This window comes from Chelonoidis abingdonii, chromosome 9 (genome assembly GCF_003597395.2).
Source record: "Chelonoidis abingdonii isolate Lonesome George chromosome 9, CheloAbing_2.0, whole genome shotgun sequence".
NCBI lineage: Eukaryota > Metazoa > Chordata > Testudines > Testudinidae > Chelonoidis > Chelonoidis abingdonii.
The window spans coordinates 9,782,517-9,805,849 of record NC_133777.1 but is presented as its reverse complement, the minus strand read 5'-3'; the positions used below and the strand labels follow the sequence as shown (position 1 = coordinate 9,805,849).

Here is a 23,333-nt window from a genome sequence, read left to right as displayed (position 1 = left end):
CACCTACCACTCCACACTGGAAACTGTTTGTGGTATCATCAAACAACTTGATGGAGACTCCATCCAAAAAGAAATCTTTCCTGAACCCCTTCTTCTGGCCTTCAAACAACCCCCTAATCTCTCAAAGCTCATCAAAAGCAAGCATCCCAGACCAGGACACACCAACTCAAAGCAGTATCAGGTCCTGCCAGAAAAACAGATTTAATAGCTGCAGACATATCTCCACTACTACAATGATCAACATACCCCACAACATACCTTTCAAGATCCATGGATCCTAGACATGCCTGTCACAACATGTGGTGTACCTCATTCAGTGCACTAAATGTCCCAATAACTATGTGGGTGAAACCAGACAAAACTTGTGCTCTCAGATGAACTCCTGTAGGAAAACTATAAACGACAAAAACACCCTGTCACCTGTGGGTGAATGCTTTTCACAAGTGATCACTCTGTATCTGACCTATCAGTCCTCATCCTGAAAGGAAACCTGTACAACACTTTCAAAAGAGGAGCCTGGGAGCTTAAATTCATAACTTTGCTAGACACTAAAAATCATGGTCTTAAGCCATAATTCCAGTGTCTTTATTACAACAATCTGTAACCCACTACTCCCCTTTTTGTCCTATAACTACAAGCTGTTAATGGATCATTTCACCTTGAATGGTCCCTTAGCACGTATTCTAAGTACACCTCTACCTTGATATAATGCTGTCCTCGGGAGCCAAAAAATCTTACCGTATTGTAGGTGAAACCGCATTATATCGAACTTGCTTTGATCAGCTGGAGTGCACCGCACCACCCCCCTAGAGCACTGCTTTACTGTGTTATATCAGAATTCGTGTTATATTGGGTCATGTTATATCGGAGTAGAGGTGTAATTATGCTAAACAATCTGTGTGACCTTGTATTAGCTGTGACACTCTTGACTACGTTTCCCAGACCTAAAGAAGAGCTGTGTAAAGGTACGTCTATACTACCCGCCGGATCGGCGGGTAGTGATTCGATGTATCGGGGATTGATTTATCGCATCTCGACTGAACGCGATAAATCAATCCATGAATCGACACCCATACTCCACCTCGGCAGGAGGACTAAGCGGAGTCGACGGCGGAGCCGCGGCAGTTGACTTGCCGCAGTGAGGATGGCCAGATAAGCTGAACTAAGATACTTGGACTTCAGCTACGCAAATAGTGTAGCTGAAGTTGCATATCTTAGTTCGTACCCCCCCGCTAGTGTAGCCCAGGCCTTAGTTCAAGTGCTTGTCTCTTTCACTAACGGATGTTGGTACAGTAAAAGATAGTACCTCACTCACCTTGTCTTTCTAATATCCTGGGACTGACACTGCTACAACAACAGTCATGGGGGGAGGGATAGCTCAGTGGTTTGAGCATTGGCCTGCTAAACCCAGAGTTGTGAGTTCAGCCCTTGAGGGTGCCACTTAGGGATCTGGGGCAAAAACTGGTCCTGCTAGCAAAGGCAGGGGGCTGGACTCCAATGACCTTTCAAGGTCCCTTCCAGTTCTAGGAGATTGATATATCTCCAATTAGAAACCAAAAAAACACTGTGTACAACCCATCAGGTAGCTAGTTAGATTATTTTGGGGGGTTAAATACTAAGCACTTTTACTGTGGGTTGGCCACTTCTATAGGCCATTTTACTTTGTCTCTCATGCACACTTCTGATTAGGAAAACACAGCTTAACTGCCTTACAAAATCCTACTTTTTCACTAATTGGGAACAAGTAATTTTTGCTTTGAAAATAAGTAACAAAGCAGTCTTTCATTTGTATCCTCTGATTTCCACATTGCCCTTCACGTTAAGGAATACGTTGTGGTGCTTCCAGTCTCAGGGCTGGTCTACACTGTGCGTGTGGGTGGGAAATCGATCTAAGATACGCAACTTCAGCTATGTGAATAGCGTATCTGAAGTTGAAGTATCTTAGACTGAGTTACCTACCGTCCTCACGGCGTGGGATCAACATCCGCGGCTCCCCCTGTCGACTCTGTTACCGCCGTTTGGGTTGTTGGAGTTCCGGAGTCGACAGGAGCGTGTTCGGGGATTGATATATTGTGTCTAGATGAGACGCGATATATCGATCCCCAAGAAATTGATTGCTACCCGCCGAAACGGCTGGTAGTGAAGACATACCCTCAATATTCAATAATGCTGTGACAAAGGGGATTGAAGCTCTTTGCTCCCCGCATATTTGACAGATACTTTTAAAGCAGAAGTTACTCTCATTCTATCCTGTGGCTGGCAAGATTGGCTGAAAAAGCTTTGTTCTTCTAACATAATCAAGCTATACTGGTCTAAGAAATTCAAGTATTTGTTACTGTCCTACTGAAGCGAATTTTGTGCCATTAACTCACAAATCAAATAGGCTATAAGTCATATAAACAACCAATCTATTGATTTAATTTAGAAATAAATGGAGTTGATAGATTACCTATCCTTCTGTTCTTGGGAACACAGCCCAGCCTGAAATCAAAAATCCTATGATCTGCTGTGTTTTAATCATACATACTCCAAATTTTTGTTGATTATTGAACTCATCTTATAGGTTATGGACTCAAAGCCTACACGTTGGCTTCAGGTACAAATACAAATGCATTCTTTATGGGGCTACTTCTCAGAATTTCTAAAAGGCTATCTCACAGAACATTCGTTTTTAAAAGGCACTGACATAAGTGAAGTTTCATGGATACTAATATGCATACTATTGCAACTGGCGGGAAGAAGAACTTCTGATCATAAGGATATTTAAAACATAAGGCCATTTCATGCTCCCATATCAGTACATTACTCCTAGGGGAATTCTGGGCCAGAAAAATAAAAATTCTGTGCACAATATTTCAAAATTCTGCAGATTTTATTTGTCAAAATAACACTACATAATCATGCCAGTTTCAATTATTTTGGTAATTTATTTCAAAATACCTGTCAGCAAGTATATCTGTAACAATACAGGCACAGAACAAAATTTCCTGAGGAGTAGAGAGTTAAAGAAACGTCTATGACAACCCAGTTTCTGTTTTTCTGCCCCCCTCCCACCCTCCCCTCCCCCAGAGCCCAGCCAGGGGCTGGATACCCCCAACCCCTTTCTCTCAGAGCCCAACCATGCCCCCCCAGCCACTTCACCTGCACCCCTTGCCCCCCAGAGCCCAGCCACGGCATCCCCCCAGCCCAGATATTTGACCCCTTCACCCCCCTGAGCCCAGCTGCAGGTCATCCCCCTTGTCCAGATACCCGCACCCCTCTCTCTCAGAGCCCAGCTGTGGGGTCCACCCTTGCCCAGGTACCCGCACCTCCTTCCCCACAGAGCCCAGCTGTGTCCCCGCCCCAGCCCAGACACCTGCACCCCCCAGCCACAGTCTCCCCCCGCACCCAAGCCAAGACACTCACTCCCCTAGCCCTCAATGCCCAGGGATACAGAGGGTGAAACAGCCTGATGCTTGGTCCAGGGCTTGTGTGGAGTTTCCTGTGCGCTACCATCACCTGCGCTCAGGGCGTGCGGGGAACTGAAGCTGCTGGGTACCCTTTAACTCCCTCTCCCTCCCCCTGGTAGTGTCTTCTATGTGTGAGCTGAGCTGGGCTCTGCTGGGGCCAGTGGCCCCTAGTGGCAGACAGCAGCACTGCAGTCTATTTTTGTGGCGAAAAGGAAACTGCAAAAAACATTCATTTTTGCAAAATTTTGCATTGCGCAGTGGTGCAGAATTCCCCCAGGAATTGTACATGCAGAGAACTCTCTGCCAGCAGGTCCTTCTCTATTACTATAGGAGGGGTGACCAGATCTTTTTTTGATACAATTTTACTTTCTCTCTCAAAACATTGATAGGTTTCACCTTATTCTATTCACTTGTTAGGGTTTGGAAACCTTAATCTGTGCTCTTGAAGATTTGACCTCTCATTGGGTAGCATTTCTGCTCATTTTTACATAATCTCAAGTTTATAAAATTCTGCAGCTAGCAAGTTATAACACAAACTATGGTGTATCCCAGGGGTCGGCAACCTTTCAGAAGTGATGTGCTGAGTCTTCATGTATACACTCTAATTTAAGGCTTTGCGTGCCAGTAATACATTTTAACATTTTTTAGAAGGTCTCTCTATAAGTCTATATATTATATAACCAAACTACTGTTATATGTAAAGTAAACAAGGGTTTCAAAATGTTCCAGAAGCTTTATTTAAAAATAAATTAAAATGCAGATCTTATCAGTTTAGTGTGATCCTTGCCCTTGCTTTTCCTTGCTGAGTTTTCCAATGTCTGGCACGTATTTGGATACTTTAAGCTTCTGAGTGATCAGTTGTTAACTGGCTGGCAGGAGGTCAGCGGCTGTAACCCCAGACTGGCAGCTGAGGTGAGTGGAGCTGGCAGCTGGTAAGGCTGAGCAGGGCCAGAAGCCTGGACTCTGTCTGGCAGGGGGCCTACGCTGGAACTCCAACTGGAAGCAAGGTGAGTGGGTCTGTGGCAGGGACCCCGGATGGCAAGGGTCCAGCAGCTGGAACCCCAGAGCAGCAACTGAGCAGCTCAGCCTGCCCCACTCTGGGGTTTTGGCCGCTGGCTCCTGCCCGCTGGGGTCTCAGCCTGCTGCCAGCCTGGGGTTCCTTCACCCAGGCCGGCAGCAGGCACTGAGTGGGACCGGCAGTGGGACCCCAACGGGCAGGAGCCAGCTGTGAAAACCCCAGAGCGATGGCGAGCTGAGCCACTCAGCCCTCTGCCACATGCCGTCAAAAATCGGCTTGCATGCCACCTTTGGCACATGTGCCTTAGGTTGCCGACCCCTGGTGTATCATGTCATTATACATCCCAATACCAAAAATGCTGTAGAGAGGCCAAGTGGGTCGGGCATTATCTTTTATTGGACCAATTTCTGTTGGTGAAAGGAGACAAGCTTACACAGAGCTCTTCTTTATTGGTCCTTGGGCTTTCTATTTGACAAAGAATTGGTTATGAAGTGTTACTAATTATATAGAAGTCATTACATAGAATGTCACAGACATCTTAGTGATTTGGTGGTCCTCTCCATTCCCAGAGCCCCCTGTATTCTGCTTCATAATAGACTTTTAAAAGCATCATATGGTTGAAAATCACGTTTGCTTGCCATCTTGCTTACCATATATCCTGCCTGTGTTAGAAATATGGAATTATTAGTTCATTTTAAATCTCTGTTAAAGTCCTATTTGTTTACTCATCTATATTTTACCCTTTGTTTTGTAGTTACTGGATTAAAGCACTCTGAAGTGCTTGCATTGAGGGCACCATTCAAAGTAAAGTGAATGATGGACTGGCTTGAAAACAATAGTACCGAATAGGGACTTTCAGCAGAGAAACGGGGAATTTACAGGGACCAAGATAAATGTATCCATTACTGAATATGTATCTACATTAAATACAAAATTCTTCAATTCAAGAGAGAGGGGGATTGTAGTTGGCAAAGTATTGCAAAACCACTAGTTATTGGAAGACAAGTGTTTGAAATATAAATACACTGTGAGTGGGTGGATGGGTATAATTAAAAAGATATTAAAGGAATTTTAAAATGAGCAGGCAAAAAGAAGTTGTCTTTAGCCTGCAATCATAACAAAACTTCTGATAGTCAAACTGAAAAGCAGAAGTAAGGAAAATTAAGACTAATAATAACATTTATATAATCCTTTACATCTTTGAAGTGCTATACAGACTAACAATTTCATCCCCAAAATACATTCCTGTGGTAAAGAAGTAATCAACCCCATTTTACTAAAGGCACAACAAATACACAGAGAGGTTAAATACTTTGCCCAAGGCCATGTATCATTGGCAGTGCAAAAATTAGAACTCTGTCATTTTGGGCTCTGAGTCCTGTGCTCAGTCAATGTTGTGTCACACTAGTATGTATGTTGATGGTGGGCAAGTAGCAATATTTGTGCAAGCCCCCAGATTTGTACATAAATGATGAACATCAATACATATTAAACTTTTTATACTCAATGGTTTAACTCAGTGTATTTGCAGCAACAGCAGAAGTACTGGTCACAGCAAACTGCAGTTTTTTACAGTGATACCACCAGCTACTATACTGATCTTTAATTTAATGTCATAATAAAAATTTGTTTGAATAAATTGCTCTGTCATCACCCAGTACCACTGTACCTGTCCTACTTCATATGGAGCCCTGAGATTTTTAAAATGTGACACTTGTTCCCTTTTAGCATTCTTGTTGTTGTTTTGGTTTTAGATGATATGGAGGAAAACTAGTGCTTGTGAAAATACTGGATTACTGGACTGACTTCCGTGGAGAATAAAGTCCTCGGGTACATCATAGGCTATAGCAGTACATACTTCTCTATGCCACCATATCTATTTGCCCTAATTCTTTTCTTGACCTATAGAGTTGAAGAGTTCCTTTCTTCATTCAGTTCTTCACTTGTCTGTTGAGATAGCCAGGACCAGTGCCAAATTTGGAAGTAGTTTTTGTGAAGTGGACATTTGTCTTCTGAGAGCCAAGGAAGAGTGAGGCTACTAGTTCACTTACTAATACCTTACATATAATAGCACCTTTTTTATCTTGAAGGATTCCAAAATGACGTACAAATGACTGGATACTCCTTCTTCGATATGTAGTCACATCAGGAAGTGAGGTCTTCAGGCAGATTAATAAATTCATAGATTATAAAGCCAGAAGAGACTGTTATGACCATCTAGTCTGACCTCCTGTATTGCATAGGCATAGAATTCGCCTGAATTAACTCCTGTTTGAACTGGATCATATCTTAAAAATTTCCAGTAATCAAGGATCTACCACAACCCTTGATAAATTGAACCAAATGGTTAATTACACTCACTGTTAAAACTTGCATCTTATTTCCAGTCTGAATTTGTCTAGTTTCAATTTCCAGCCATTGTTATACCTTTGTCTGGTAGACTGAAAAGCTCTCTATTACCAAATTTCTGTTGCCCATGTAGGTACTTATAGACTGTGATCAACTCATCCCTTAACCTTCTCTTTTTTAAAATTATACAGACTGAGCTCCTTGAATTTGTCACCATAAGGCATGTTTTCCAATCATGGCAATTTCATCGCTCTTTTCTGAGCCCTCTCCAGGTTTTCAACATCCTTCTTGAATTGTGCTTGAATTCCCCTGTTTATATATCCAGGGATCTCAGTAGCCTTTTGGCAACAGAATTGTATTGAGAGCTCATGTCCAGCTGATTATCCACCGCAATACCCAAGGCCTTTTCAGAGTCACTGCTTCCCAGGATAGAGTTGCCCATCCTGTAAGTGTGGACAATTGGCACAAAAGAGTGCCCAACTTGATGTGTGGGTGTTGAGGGAGAAGTGGATTTTAGCCAAGAAAATTGGGCAACACCTATTGGAAAGATATAGCTGAATTGTGTCTGTCAGGATTTGAAGCTGTGATTCCAGAAAGTCTGTATGCTTCAAATACAGTGGTACAAATGGTTAAAACCAAACATTCTTGAAAAGCCCTGGGTAAGATTCTGCTTTGAATTACACTGTGAAAACGGAAACCATGTGTTCAGGGGAGAGTTACAGCAACAAATGTAAAATGGCAGCAGCAGTGCTAATGGTAGATGCAGAATTAGCAGTAAATAGACATAGGGGCATCAAGATTACCAGTGTTATGGCACTTCTAAATTTATCTGCTAAATAAATTATTAGGGGGTTGAAGATTCACCTGTGTCATTGTTACTTAATCCATCATCTGTTCATTGTGATGCCCGGGGGCAAGTGGCATGCCATGGCTAATTTGTTTTTGTTCAATACAGTTCATTGTCATGGCTCACTTTCATAATTATTTTCAAGAATAGCTATCAATGAAATAGTGCTAGAAACATATAAGCAGTGGTGCAAGTAGATTTTAATTCTTACTGGTATGCATAGGTGACTCATGGAAGGGACACAAAGGGGGTCAGCAGCTAAAGAGGGGATATCTGACCTCCCCACATGATCCTCCCATGTGACTCTTCCCCACCCCACCCCCAGCCTGGGGCCCAGTGCTCTCCACATCCCTTCCCCATCCCTCTTTACCTGGAGGGGGCTCTGTCCTCCTGCTGCACGGATACCAATTCCTGAACCGCAGGGCTCTCCCGGGAACCACAGCAGTACCGCCAGGTCCTCTGGTGTGGCTGTATCACCCATGTCCTTCCCTTAGCCCTGTCCTCCAACAGGGCTGTACAAACCCCAGACTGGAGATGCAGCTGTGTGGAAGGGCTCGGGGCAGGGCTGGGGGTGGTACAGATGTGCCGGAGGAGCTGCTGGTGTCGGGCCACTGAGCGCCCCAATGTAGTGCTCCTTTTGCCACTGTGGTTCCTGGGAGAGCCCTACGGTTTTGAAAATATGTCTTTCTAGTGCAATGTACTGGCAATAAATATCTTAATGGTACGGCATGACTAACAATACCTGCTTACTTGCACCACTGCATATAAGACTCTTCCAGCAGGAGCTCTTTAAAACCAAACTGCAAACTATAATAACACTACATTATAGTGACGTCCTGTAGCAGAAAGGAGGTGCTATTTAATAACACCAAAAATATTCCTTTCACAATTGAGGAGGTAAAAAGTCAATGTGAAAAAGAAACAGAGAACTCACTTTTATTCAGTACAAGAAAATACTTCATAGTGAGGCAATAATACTTTTATTTGTATCTTAAAATAGGCCCGCCAAATCCCAAACTAATACAAATAGCCTCTTGCTCATCTTCAGTGGAGTCAGTTAGCTTTATAGATCAGTGACCTGTGAATACCTCCCAGCAGCCAGTTTTGTTTAAATAATCCATTTATATTTAAGTATTTCCACTATTCCTCTCTCCAGTGGTTGCTAGCTATGTCCATAGCAACAGATAGTGATGTTTCAAGTGGAGTTCAATAGGTTGATTGTATGATAAACCAGAGAGATGGCAGAAAATAGATATTCTGTTGACATACACATACCTTGATTAGAGCAACAATTTTATAACAGAAAAAAGACTTGAAAAGAAAACTGACTTTTTTCCAGAATTTTTGGCTTCCATCATTGACGGTGTTTTCTAGTTTAGCTTTAAAGTTTGGGATGTGTTCTTATAGTTACACTGTTACAATAGTCCATGCAGGAGAACAGTTATCGCTGCACTGTGATTCAGTTAGATACCACTTGTGTGCTGTGATTCAAGCATAGCCATTACAGGTACTGACATCTGCTGGACTGAGCTCCTGTTACTAAACAATTAAAATTAACTTAAAATTAACAAAAACAGTTTTTCTGAGGGGAGAGGGATGATTATGTCCTTTTAAAGAAGAACTAAAATCAGTGCAACCTTGAAAGATAAAGAATATTTAAACAAAACCTAACTTATGTTGCTTGCCACTTTCTGTATTCATTAGTTTATTAAAGAAGACATTTGCTGTGAATAGGAGGTTTCTCTTTCATTGCACAGCATCTCCTTCACAATTCTGCAATGCTGTCATCATCCTGTATTTAAGGTATCACTCTGTGATGTCCCTGAGGATGCTGCTGCTTCTTCACCTACTCTGTTTGCAGTGGGAAGACAGCCCTGCCTCAGTTGTCTATTTCCCCACTTTTTAAAAGGTGGTTACACTCAATTTTGCCCCTCTCTTTGCAAAAAAAGGGCAGTATCTGGGGCACTAACTAATATGGGCATAATTTTAAAAATATATTTGAAATAAGTATTTTGGGAAGCACCTCCTGAGAACCTCCGTTCCCAAAGAAGGAATGTTGTAGTACCTCACAGAGAACTCTTAGGGCTCCTTCCAGGTGGCAGCAGCAGGGAGCAGGGCAGGTCTTTCGTTGTTGCCAGCTCTCATGATTGTATCAAAGTCTTGCAATATTTGGTGCTTTTTTAAAGTCACAGTGCCTGGAATCATGTGATTACATGAGAATCTCAACTTTCAGGGGTTTTTCTAGAAAACCATCCTGGCTGTGAAGGAAAGCTTGAAAACATCTCTCGAGTGCTAAGAATGTTTTTAAAAAACAAACAAAAAAATCCAACATGTATATTTTTAAGTCAATCCCCTAACGTATGGGGCCTTATCTCATGTTTTTTGAATGCTTGGGGTTCATAATACTGGGCTGTCAGTCCAGGAACCCCAATCTCTAGAAATACTTAATAGGGAGTAGAGGGAGAGGAGCAGAAGGCACTGGAGATATAGGCATGATCGGTATACCAAGAGGGCTCTGCTGTTTCACTAGTAACATTCCCTCAAACAGCACTAGTAACATTCCCTCAAACAGTAACATTCCCTCAAACAGTGGAGCTCATGATGAGTATTGGGGTAAGGGGTAAGTCAAAGCAACACCCATGATGGGCTGTCTCTCTGATCCCCTTTCTGCTGAGGCAGTCAGAGCTGCACAGCTTCAGCTCTGCCTTTGGCAGGTTGGCCCCCTAGGCTAGAAGACAACCAGCTAAAAGGTCTTAAGACATGTTAGTCTGTACTTCAGTGAGAGTTTTCAATTATGTTAAACTAACTCAATTTTGCTAACATGATTGGAAAAAAACACACTCTTTATGCATCAACCCATCCTTGGGAGCCGAGCTGCAGGCTGGGGAGGGATATGTGCAAGCAGTGCCTCGAAGGAGTTTGTAACTCCCTTTATATCCTGTAGGAGGATAAAGATGAATCCTGTAGACAAGTATTGCCTGTCTTCTGTTGCCTTATTTCCTGTATTTTACAGGCTCTGTAAGAACAGAGATCAAACAATAGAACAACTAGTGGACAACCAGCTTCTATTTTCTTCCCAGATTATCTTGGTGGTCCCTAATGTGCACTAGAAAATTTGGGGGAAAAACAAACACTGTAAACGATTGGTATATTGCAATTAACCCACTATCTTACAGGTCTCTCTCTCCTCTGCTTGGGAAAGGTCTTAGGTATGCTGTGAAGGTGGAGGGACACAACTGTAAATAAACTGCACAGGGTGTTGAACCAGCAAAAGGGTCTTCGCGTAATTTGTGGACTGAGACAGAAGCAGGACCAAGGCAGGCAAAGTAGACTGAGAAGTCTCCATCTCACTGTGTTTACAGCTAGTCTGTCTCCATTGGCCACTAGTATCCTATCAATGCCCATGCTGCTTTTGGATCCTTTTCTTTACTGTAGGTCAACTAATTGGTTTTGTTTGGACCCTTTTGACTGAGTCTTGGGAAATGGCTGTTCTACTGTATACAAATGAATTGCATATTTCTTTTGTTAAGTGTGAAAGTAAAAAAGAGGATACGCTGTCTTTAAAAACAAATCTTTGTGAAAAATCTTGACTGGCTACAAAAACCTTAGAAATAAAACACCAGGTTGTCAGCTAATGACTGTCCAGCAGGCCTTTAAGCAGAAGTGTCCAGAAGGTAGAATTTGGTTTATGTTCTGTTTAGCACACTGCACGAATTGAGTTTTGCAGTATTCAGTGTGTGTTTTTGTATATGTACTTAAGTACCTGAAATCTGAATATTTTGTTCCGCTCAAGAATGAGATCTATCCAGGACCCCTCATGCTCTGTTGCTACAGTTATGTTATAATACAGCCAACTTCATAATACTTTAGTCTAGGATTCAGTCCTGATGAAGGTGAGCTCTTAGTTTTATTTAAACATATTTTTTTTCTGTCATTAATAATTACCAAAAGTGGCCAGGAAATTTTGGAGGAAAACACAGTGAAATTCTTGCTCCACTGAAATTTGAAAAAAAATCCCATTGTCTTCAGTGGAGCTAGGATTTACCTATATTTATAGCCAGATAATGTATATTTATATATGATATTACTGCATATTTTCTGAGGCCAAAAATCCCTCTGGGAATCCTTTAGTAATTACATCATTATGCTATAATCTCTGCATTTCTTAGTAAAATCATTGTTACTGGGGGGTATCAGGCTTGGTGGAGAAGGATCAGCTCTGGTTACATGGTATAAACAAAAGTTTAAAAAAGAAATTCAGATTTTCTGGAATTAATGTCTTGTAAAGAGGGTTTTGATGTTTGCATTAGCTAGATGGTAGCACTGGAAAAGAGGCTTTATCAAAGGCCTTTTTTCTAAAATATTGCATTCTGGAGTTTGAACAGATGGCTGTGTTTTAAGCAGAGGCTGAATCAGGTTATTCTGTGGTTTTCGTTTTATTACTGCAATGATTTAGATTTCTAACATCTGTTTATCCACCAATCTGTTAACTAACAGTCTAACAAAATATGACTTTCTGAAAATTAGTCCTTTATATTAAAAAATACTGTTTCTTTCCATTAGTTGTGATTTTCTGTGCAAAGATCCAACAGTTTGGTAATCTGAAGATTTCTTTGGGATATTTTGTTAAATATTTCCATCTATGAAAATCAGATAATTTATTTAGGTGCTTGAATGTGGTCTTAGATGTGCTGATTTAGGTACTCACTGTTGAAAATGCTAGTTTGTATTTCTCAGGGCCTGATCCAAAACCATCACTGGGAGTTAAGCATTTAGGAGCTTTGGAAAATCCCACCAGGCACTTATTTGTGTCTTCAGGTGCCTAAATACCTTTATAAATCTGTCCCTTTCTGCTTCTACCCTATGTTGAGCCTTTTGTCCTTCCATTCTGTCAGTCATATTGCTCGGCCAGGCAGTAAGTCAGAGACTCTGGGCTTGACTACATGGTACTTTAGTCTGCACCAGATGGGTGTACTTTTTAGGCCACACTAACATGTCATGCACTAACTGACCTGTGTGGACTGTACTGGGGCACCCTAAAAGTTCCCTAGTGCATGTTAATGTAGTTCTGTTTCAAACAGGACAGAAATTGTATTCAGCCAATGTTACACCAGCAATTCAATTGTAATATTTGGTCAGGTGTACCATCTGGGAGAAATGTACATTATTCTCCGTACAGGATCTGTTTCCTTTATCCTTCCATCTAGCTCTAGAGGTGTTTTCCAACTTCCTTTATTAATACATAACATTTCAAATGCCCCCCTTGATTTTTTTCCCCTACGACTAGTCACCCTCAAGGGTCATAGTGACAGCACCCTAGTTCACATGTCAGTTGTCCCTTTCTGGAGATGTTAATTGAGTTAAATTCAGTCTCTCTTTCTCTCTCAAACAATAGTTGTATAGTTGCCTTATATAAGCTATGAATTACTAACAGATTAAAGTCCATCTGTAAGAGTTGTCAGCCTCAAATAGACTATTAAACAAACAGCCTGGAATCAGGTTTGTCCTTAGAATATAAGTTGTGATGCTGAAACAATTAAAAAGTTGTCATTGAAAATGAAACAAAAAATAATTGTCATACGAATTTTAAGGCGACTTTAGTGTGAAGAGCCACCTCAGTGCAGCCAAAGATCAGGTCATATGCTTCAAAGTGATTTAAAAACATTAATTAATGAATCTTCACAATGTAGCTAATTAAGCCACCCAATGCAGACAGGCAGTTTAGCGCTTTCCAGATCCAGATCTGAAGTCCTAAAGCTTGGGAGCTTCAGATCTTGCTATTCCCCTGTAGCCCCTCTCTAACAACTCAAAATTATTCAGTGAATTAAAACTGAACACTTTTACTGAAACATTTTTCAGAAAATAAATCAATAACTCAGCTTAGAATGTTTAAGATTAATTGGACATTTTAATTAAAAAGATATAAAATAATATCTTCAATAATTTCTTATCTCCTGTTTCCCAGCTCTTTGGATACTCATATCTCAATTTTTTCATGTTACTGTGATGATGTAATGCAGGGGTGACCAACCTGTGGCACCGGAGCCACATGCGGCTCTTAAGAAGTTAATGTGTGGCTCCTTGCATAGGCACCGACTCTGGGGCTGGAGCTACAGATGCCAACTTTCCAGTGTGCCGGGAGGTGCTCTGCCCCTGGCTTTGCCACAGGCCCTGCCCCCTCCCCTGAGCCTGCAGTGCCCTTGCTCCCCCACCATCTGAGCCTCCTGCACTCCACCAAACAGCTGATCAGGAGGAGCAGGGAGGGAGGAGGAGGTGCTGATCGGTGGGCTGCCAGTGGATGGGAGGCGCTGAGAGCGGGGGGTGGATCTGATGGGGAGCTCCTGATGTATTACTGCAGCTCTTTGGCAATGTACATTGATAAATTCTAGCTCCTTCTCAGGCTCAGGTTGGCCACTCCTGATGTAAATGTATAATGCTCGGCTATAGGGTAAGGATACTTTCCTGTACAAATTATATATTTATGTTCATATAGTCTTTTAAAAAGTCTTCTAAATTTCATCCATATCTCTAAATTCACATAGACATTCTAATAAAGTTCATTTTGTATATTGCAATTTAGGAAATCCTTCATTTTTTAAAAAAGATTCCATAGTAAATTTATCTTAAAATTTCCTTTGCCTTTCATTCCTGAACATTGGCTATATGCTTTATTGTGCACTATCTTGGGAATTCCCAACCAATCACTTACAATAGTTAAATCAATAACAGTAAGGTAATTAAGCAGCACTCTTTCCAAAAGCGCTGCATCACCTATAAGGCTTTTGGCTACAACTGCAGCTGGTATTGGATCTGCCTGAAATGTATTCCAGCATTTAAAAATAATGTTCCTTATTGCTGTATCCTTTTGGAATAACTACAGTAAGAACAAATATGATATGCATCGTATTTAAAGATACTATCATTATTTAATAGAAAATTTCTTCTTTATCCTGTTTGCTTTATTAAATGCAGTATTGATTACATTTTAGTCCCCATTCTGTAAAGCTATGAAACATTTTGATTCATTTTCCAAGTCAATTAAGCTAATACAGTTCCATTCAACACAGAAAAATTGACCCACAAGGATAATTAAATATATCTTTTTTAAATAAAAACTTTCAAAATGTGATACCGTGGGCCAATTATGCAGCGGGTGTAGATTGGTGTAACTCAATTGAATGCAATGACACTGCTCCAAGTTACACCAGCTGAGGATCTGGCCTGCTGTCTTTATCAGGAGGTTGAGCTGTCAATCATTATGGATATCTTTACAGATGTTTACAGTTATTTGTCTTCTGATTATAAAGTCAAAATGTCATGGATGACATATAACAAACATAGCTTCTATTTAAACAATCTTTCCACAGTTATTTTGTTCCTCATTGTTCAAAATATAGGCTAGCACACAGCAGTTGGGAGTACACGTTCCTTCCATTTCTGTCCCTTTTATGAAGAAGAATATTTCTCCAAAAGTAAAATAATTGTGAGTTAATGTTTATGAAACCAGACCATGCAAAAACACATAAGAAGAAAACTCCTTACTGATCTATTGGAGCGAGAATAACTCAAAACATTCACATGCTATTTGAGTAATGTTAGTATATAAACTTTTCCCATCTAACATAATTAATCACTTACACCTGCAAATGTTCCTTTAACATATATAGAACAGAATGTATGTTTTGCATTTGTTCATAATTTTGTTACATAATCTATTATAAGAAAACTCCAGGTCCCTTGATGGTGCCTCGGATAGTATTTCTAAAATGATAGGTTTCCCCAGGGGGTTCACTGAAAACATAATATTTTAGAGAGAACATGTTAGATGATACTGTTGGAAACTCAGCCTTGTATCCTTTAAAGACTTTTTTACGTTCTTGAGTTTCTTAGTCAGTGGAACTAGTACCAATACATCAGGTTAAGCACATGCATACATCTCTGCAGATTCAGAGCCTCAGTTGTGGCTTAGAATCTTTTTCTCTAATAGCATGTATTCATTGTGATAGGTTTCAGTAGTTAGTTCATCAGTGCTTTTGAAATATTGGGCGTGTGTTATGAGATAACCATTGATTAAAAAATCCCCATTCATTAACAATTTTAAAATCCCATTTCATATCTTTGGCAACTGCTCTTTTGCTAACAATTGCAGTATAATTCTCTAATTTGTTTAAAGCTCTCTCCTAGAGCCAGTTCATGTGTGTGCGAGGAGAGGCCACATTCCTCCATCAGCACCTGTACATACAACTTCTCAAAAAATCTGTGAAACTGTTAGTGCTAGGAGGTTTAGATTAAGATTTTTCTCTTAATATTTCCTCTAACTTCCTCAGTCTGTGAACCTTGTGAAGTAGTGAGATAAATATTATTATTCCAGTGTTACAAGTGAGGAAATCAAGACACAAAAGGATGAAGTGATTTGGCCAAGATAACAAAGGGTTCCATTCTACCACCCTTACTCATGCTGAATTATACCTTACACCGCAATGAGCCCCCATTAATTGAACTAGATTGTGCCTTACTCCCCTGTGCAGCTATGTAGGATAAGACTCTTCCACTCTGGCTAAACATACACAACTGTGATGCTGCGTAGGACTAGTCCAGATGGCAGTTCTAGCACAGTTGAAAGAGCAGAAGACTTTATGCATGATACTGCTTTACGACCAAGTGGACAGAGAGGATCAGAAAGAGAGCATAAATATGGATCCCCACCCATATAGCCTAGCGAGAACTGTTGGGGCATGCAGTGGGGATCAACAAAGTTACTTCCCTCTGAGTCTGGGCAGAAATTGTGCCCCTAACCCATATTCAGGGCTATGATTTAAAGGTACACTTGAACCTAGTGCAGTACTCAGAGTACTGTGACTATGGGTGGTAGATTTGGGCCCAATGTTAGGAGTTTCTTGCTTCAAGTCCTATACTGAGATCGCTAGATTGTGCCTTTATCAAAGTCAGCATGAAAATGACTGCTGCCTGACCCACAACTCTGCCACTATAATGCTGTGGGGTTCCTTTTTAATTTTCATATAATCTTTGAACTTCTCATGTCCTACTGAACATTATCCCAGTGTTTCTCAACCTTTTTGATACCAGGGACCAGCTTGCTGCCTTCCTGAACTGTGTCAGGGAGATCTCGGGGATTGGCACTGGTCCACAGACTGGTCGTTGAGAAACACTGCCCTATCCACACCAAGACCTTATCATGTGGTCTTAATGGTTCCAACCCTGGAAATCCCCCAAATGACCCAATTCTGAACACAAAGTTTAATCTTCTAGGTGGCAAAATATTGTGTTCCTATTAGATGGTCAAATCAGAGTTCCTCATCTTTTATAATTTGTGAATGGCATTCTGAATAGTTAATACTGCTGCCTTGCACCATTAGTGATACCAGTGCTGGTGTTTGGTCTGTGTTGTCATTAAAAGCCAAATAAGGGGAACTTAATTTGTGGAAAGGAACAGATTTAGCGGAGAGTCTATATTTATTCCAAGCACTTAAATTTTTACATATTTTCCTAGATTTATATTTTGTCTAATAGAGTCAAAAGACTATACAGCACATGTAAAATGCGAACAAACTGATCTTACTGCAGTACAAATGATTAGCACTGTCTTACAAGGGAGTTTATGAAGACAACTGTTATGTAGCAGCTCTAAGAAAGAGTAAATTATATTAGACCATGACATTTATTGACTCCCCTAGGACTATGCCACCACCAACTACAGAGTAGTGTTGTGCTTTCATACCTGGTTTAGATTAAATAGTTTTGCTGTTCACTCCCTCTATATACACGATTCTTCAGCTGAGCACGTTAATTAGTCTCTTGCTCTTTTTGTATCTGTAACTGAAATAATTACACAGGCCATAAATATAGAATATTCTGTCTCCTGAAATTCTATTGCCTCTGATTTTTAACTCAACTGAGTGCTCTCATTCCCAGAGTGCTGATCTTCTCACTTTTTCTGAGGTTTTCAGTCAAACTGGGTTGGCAGCAAAATGATGTTTGCCAGCAGCATAGAACATTTAACCCGTATAATTATGGTCAAACTCTTTGTCTCATCATTCTTAAATAACTATTTAATTTTTATATATCATTTATTGTAGTCTTCTGTATGACTGGAAACATCTTAACTTAAAGAAGAGAAAAGGCTCAAACATCACAGACCCAAAAGCTCTTGAATCCTTCCTGTGGTTGTGTTTGAAGATAAAATCCTGCTGTTGAGTTTCACACATCTCTGTTTGAATAACCTTTGAATAGTGTGTAGCCCTGCCAGATTCTGTACAGCATATCCTTAGTTAATATCATTGCTCCTGTTTTAACATGATCCTTTGTTTTCCTAAACAGAGCTATAACACTGGAGAATCAGTTGGTGATCCTTGCAGCAGAAGCAACAGATGCAGGAGGTTACTATGTCCAAGCAGTCAATGAAAAAAATGGAGAGAACAAGACGAGTCCATTTCTTTATCTGAGTGTAGCGAGTGAGTATTGAAATCTCACCAAATTTGCTTTGGTATTGAGGTCACTGAAAATATTCCCGAAGATCGGCATGCTGAAAAGAATTTACTAGCAAAGTGATCCTGAAAGGAGCTAAGCTTCTCCTGAGAGGTATGGAGCGCACTCAACTCCCAGTCAAGTCAGTGGGAGTCCAACATTAAATGGTTTTACACAAGATTTGGGGTTTGGTATAGAGAGACCTCAGCCTGCTTGGTACCATGGCAAACAGACCATTAATAATCCTTTTTAATGTTTTATTAAAGATTCAGAAAAGAAGGAAAAACAGTTAAAGCATTTGAAAAATGTTAAGTAAGGCTTTCCTTCTATCAACATCCCTTGTTCGCTTTCCCTTTAGCTAGAGGGAGTTTTTAGAAGGAAACCTGTGTATTTGACAGTCTCTCAAATGGAATTAAAGATAATTACTATCCTTTTAGGGAAAAGAGGAGAAGTTAGTTGAAATGGGCTAGACCTGCTGTTGTTACTGCTGTTAAAAGTCCAATCCCATTTCCTAGAAGACAAAACCAAGACATTAAGCCACAAAAGGGGAAGGAGAAGAACAGCAAGGATAGTAAATGCAGCCTTTGTCTTTGTTGTTGACACTCACAGCTGGAGAAACACAGGCATAGAACATGGTCATATTAATCACTCTGAGACCTGGCAACTTGTACCAGTATTAGGCTATTTAGGGCATTGCAGTTAGCGGTTTCTTTATAGCCTGGTGAGGAAATATCTCAGGATTAGGACTAAGAAGGCCTGGGGTCCCAAGAGATGATGGAGGTAGTTGTCAAGCTGTCTGGAGTAACTCAGGAGCATGAGCACCAACTTCAGGTTAGTCCGTTAAGAAGCAGGGCACACCTCCCAGATTGGTTGAGTTCTATACTTAGATTTCACCAACCATCCAGTGTGAACTCCTCAGGCACTACAACAGCTTTAACAGGGAGTCACAGACAGTCCCCTTCGGAACTCCAGTTGATCTTACCACCTACATAAACTTGCCTTTGTGAAAAATAGTCCTTTGCATCAAAAACGGTTACTCCCTGTCCCAAAGGACCAGTCACTTACCGTAGACATGATTTTAACATAGTCCTTGAGTTTTATCAGAAGGCCTTTTTGGTTAGACTAATTCAAACTTCTTGTCTCAACTTTTATACCTTTTCCCCTCAACATTTGTTGTAGGTTTTTGTGACATTTTATGATCTTTGACTCACTTTTCACAGAGGAGCTCACAGTTAGGGTAAACTTGTAGACCCAGTTATCACAACAGGTCCTTCTGAGCAATCAATCAGTCGGTTTTGAACCATGCCGTACTAATCTGTGGATAAAGCTTGACCACTTTCTAGCCTTTCAACAACAATTGAGAAAGTGTATACTACTATCCAGTCAAAGGTCACACTGCTCCACAGGCTTAAGTAATAGGGGGGAGGGGCAAGAAACTATCTCTGGCATACTTCTACGGTCTTTCATTTGTCCATCAATATTGCTTCTGCCTTGTCTGGGTTGAGTCTCAAGTCACTGTTATCAACATCCTGAGTCTGGCCACACTCTGAAAAGGTTGGTATAGCACCACGTGGATTGGATGAAAAAGAGGAACAGAGCTTTGTGCAATCTGCATCGTGATGATTGTGCAGCCCAAATTGCTGCACCGTGTGCCCTATTTGCTTCACACATATATTAAACAAAAAGGTGAAAACCAATGAGTAGTTTCACCGGCTGTGGATATTTAAAGCTCAAGTCAAGTTCAGTTTCCTCAGTTATTGTTTTCCCAACTTTGGACACCTGGAAAAAGTGCTGAATACCTACCTGCTGGAAGCTAAAGTGGCAAGTTGACCTCCCAAAAACTGAGGCACATAAAATAGATATAATTAAGAATGTAGCCTAGAGATCCAGTCCAGCTCCTTTTGAAGTCAGTGGAAATATTTCTGTTTTTTTCAAGGGCAATTGATCATGTCTTAGATGACAGAGAAGCAATTTATGAGTTCAGATACCACAGTGGTGAGCGCCATGGAAATATCTATAATAAATTAAACAGAAAAGGAAGAGAATTGTGGAAATAATAGAAAACGTGCATGCAGGGCTAGTGACTGCTGGTCTTTTTGTTCTGAAGAGGTTTCATAGTCTTGTTATCTCATGAAAGCTAGAGTGAATTATGATTGTGTCCAACAGACAGCACGGTAAGAAAATGTCAGTTATATGTCAAATGCAACCTGGACCAAGAAGTCATAGATTATTCATAAATTTAAAATGCCTTATCTTCAACTGAAAAACCTATTTACTGAACTAATAAGTCGTGATTTTTATAAACTATGTATCCCAGCTTCTGTGTAAATCAAGGAGGAATTTTGGCTAGTAAAGCCTGGTAAATAGGAGTTTGAGTTCTGTTACCATTTCTGTCACTTGACTTGCTGTGTTAGTTTGGGTAGATCATTTAAATGCTGAGAAAGATCTTTAGCTGGTGTAAATTGGTGACTTCAACAGAGCTGTGTGTTGGAGTAAGGGTTTAGCCCCAGTATGCTGCTGTAGCTATATCAGTTTATACCAGCTATGGGGCCACCCCAATTAATATAGCGAGTATAATAACCAGCAGTCTGATGGGCTGTTGTGAGGTATAATGTTTATAAAGCACTGAGCTCCTAAAATGGAAACACTATACTATTTAGAGGGAAGTAGTATTTTCATCATAAAAACTATGGAACCTTGCATATGCGTGACTTCACCAGTGTCACATTTCTGGTCAAGATCCCATGAAGGACTTCACTAAGCTGCTGTTTGGACCCATACATTGGACCCATGGGCTTTATTAGCTCCCCTGGATCTCCAGCCACCATCTTTGGCCTGTTTGGCACACTTCCTGCACAGAGACTCTGTCTGCTGTCCCTTTTTGGCCCTGTGAGCCAGCTGTGCTAGGCCCCCAAGACCAGTGCTGAGCACCCTAAAATTCCCCAGTAACTTAAACACATGCTTTCCCAGAGCACTATTCTTGTGGACAGTCTGGTTGATAGTTTACCCCTTCAGGGACATGTGATATTTGAAGCAAATAGACACAAACTTGGCAAAAGGATTTCTAATATTTACTTTTTATTTTAGATGGCACATGAGACAAAAAACCCATCCAGGAAAAATAAGAAATATCTGCACACCGTTGTCTTCGTGACTTGAGTTTTCTTTGGATTTTGTAAGAGTCCTCTAGGGAGTCCAAGGCCCTTCTTCTTCCCATTCTCTTGTAAAATGGCTTCTCCTTCAGAACATGGAATCTCCTGTCTGACCCTGTAGCCAGGATCCTTCTGGTTAAATTTTCCAGCAATCAAAAAAGCTTCCCTTTTCCTTAGGAAACATGCCCCTTTATTCTTGTCCCCCAAACTTCTCAGCCTCTGTGGTTTTAACCAACATCTTGGTTCCTTTGTTCTCCTCCTGGGGATTTTTTGCTTTTTCTCCTCTAGAGATCTGGAGAGAGCCTGTTTCACCTTGGCAATAAGCCTCCCCATTATTCCGCAAGGGCCTGGCCCTGGTATAGTCATCTGTTAATAGTCCTTAATGACTCTGTTTCAAATATAGGCACTCAGTTGCCACTCCCTGTCTCCTTAGCAGAAGGAGTATCTCTGGAAAAAACTTAATTTCTTGAGATCATGTAGGAATATAACAGTGACTGGGTAAACTGGGTAAACATAATTTTCATAAAAATAGAGAAATATCTCACATTCTCCACACCATATTTTCCCACTCCTATCCATATAATGACATATATACCATGTTGTGGTATCATCATCAACTGGTTCCAGGTCCTGTTATCTACTCTCTTCCCTCTCACTCACTCTCTTATGTACAGAAATACAGTAATGTTTTAGCACAGATCATCAGATCACTTCCTGAATACTTTGGTTTGTCAATGGAATTGAATAACATACTTTTGATCTTATCAGACTTGGCAGAACAATTAAAGGGAGAACTGTTCACTAAAGTAAGGCCATCACAAAACTCTGAGACTTCCTCCAGGGGCACACACTATGCACCCAAGCATAGTGAAGTTTGAAGCATCTTTCACGTGTAACATAAGTTAGCTGGAAGTACAGTGGTAAACAGGAAATTTATCTGCAGTTTCTACCACTTATAGATGAAAGTTATTCAGAACTTAAGATGCTTCTTTGTGCAATTACAGATATTTCTAGAACCCAAGCTTCATAAAAAGCAACTATTAGTAACAAGGTTCACAAGAAGATGTAATCCCCACATATGTAGTTGACCGAGGTTTCTGCTTTCAGTATATAAAAAAATGACAAAGATGATAAGGTAGTATATCACTTCAATAAAAAGGTGAGGTTCTGAGAATCCAAGCTATACTGAGAGCTAGCTATTAACCTAAATAGAAAACTATAGATAATAAGAAACCCTACACCGATATAACCCAGTCTAGGAACTTTAGCAATGTGCAGTTATATTGTCAATCTCTCTCCAAATATTTTATGAAAAATAAGAAAGAGCATAGCCCTGGTGTATGAGTGAAAAGGCAAGATTGTAGAAGGTGGGCATATGTAAACTGTTTTGACAGCATGGACACTGCTGGTTGAATTGCTTTTGCAGCACTAATCATCTGGAACTGCAATTCAGGACCTTGCTGCTGGACCTTCTTGTTAAGCTGTGAAATATTGAGGTGCATGTCATTTCAGTAGATATATTAGCAAATTAGATATTCTCAAGACCTATTCATACTGCTAGGAAATATAGAGCATTCTGCAGATTTGGACGTCTTTTTCTGGTGCAGGCTTTGTAAAAACACAAAACAAGATTGATGAAAATTGTAAAAACCTTGCCAGCTAGCATTTCTGAAGAGTCAAAATATAATAAAGACAATTATCATTTAATGAAGATAAATTTCCTCCCTGAGCATTGGGAGTGTAAAAAGGAAACCACTGTGCAATTGGTAAGATTGGAATAGTTGGGGTCTAAAACTTATACTCCTGGTATGGTTGTATTGTAATTAATTTAAAATACAAGGATGTCATATTATCATGCCTCACTTCCACTTGCAGTAAGAAGGTATTTTATTCTGTGGTGGTGGTCATCTATTAGATAAAGCTAAATAGACCTAATTGTCCCTGGCTGAAACCCATTTAATTATTCAATTAACTGTTATCAAAACACAAAATATAAAAGATGAAAAATATTCAACTTCAGAACTGCAGGGTAC

At 40.5% G+C, this 23,333-nt stretch overlaps 1 protein-coding gene across 2 annotated transcripts in view; it reads left to right on the top strand.

Moving 5' to 3' along the window:
- The window catches only part of SDK1 (sidekick cell adhesion molecule 1), a 662,005-nt gene that overhangs the window by 356,928 nt on the left and 281,744 nt on the right, over positions 1-23,333 (top strand). For both annotated transcript variants that reach the window (XM_075069178.1, XM_032767751.2), the window contains exon 5: positions 18,002-18,135. In XM_075069178.1, the coding sequence (XP_074925279.1) occupies positions 18,002-18,135 (134 nt within the window). The remainder of the gene's footprint in view (positions 1-18,001; positions 18,136-23,333) is intronic.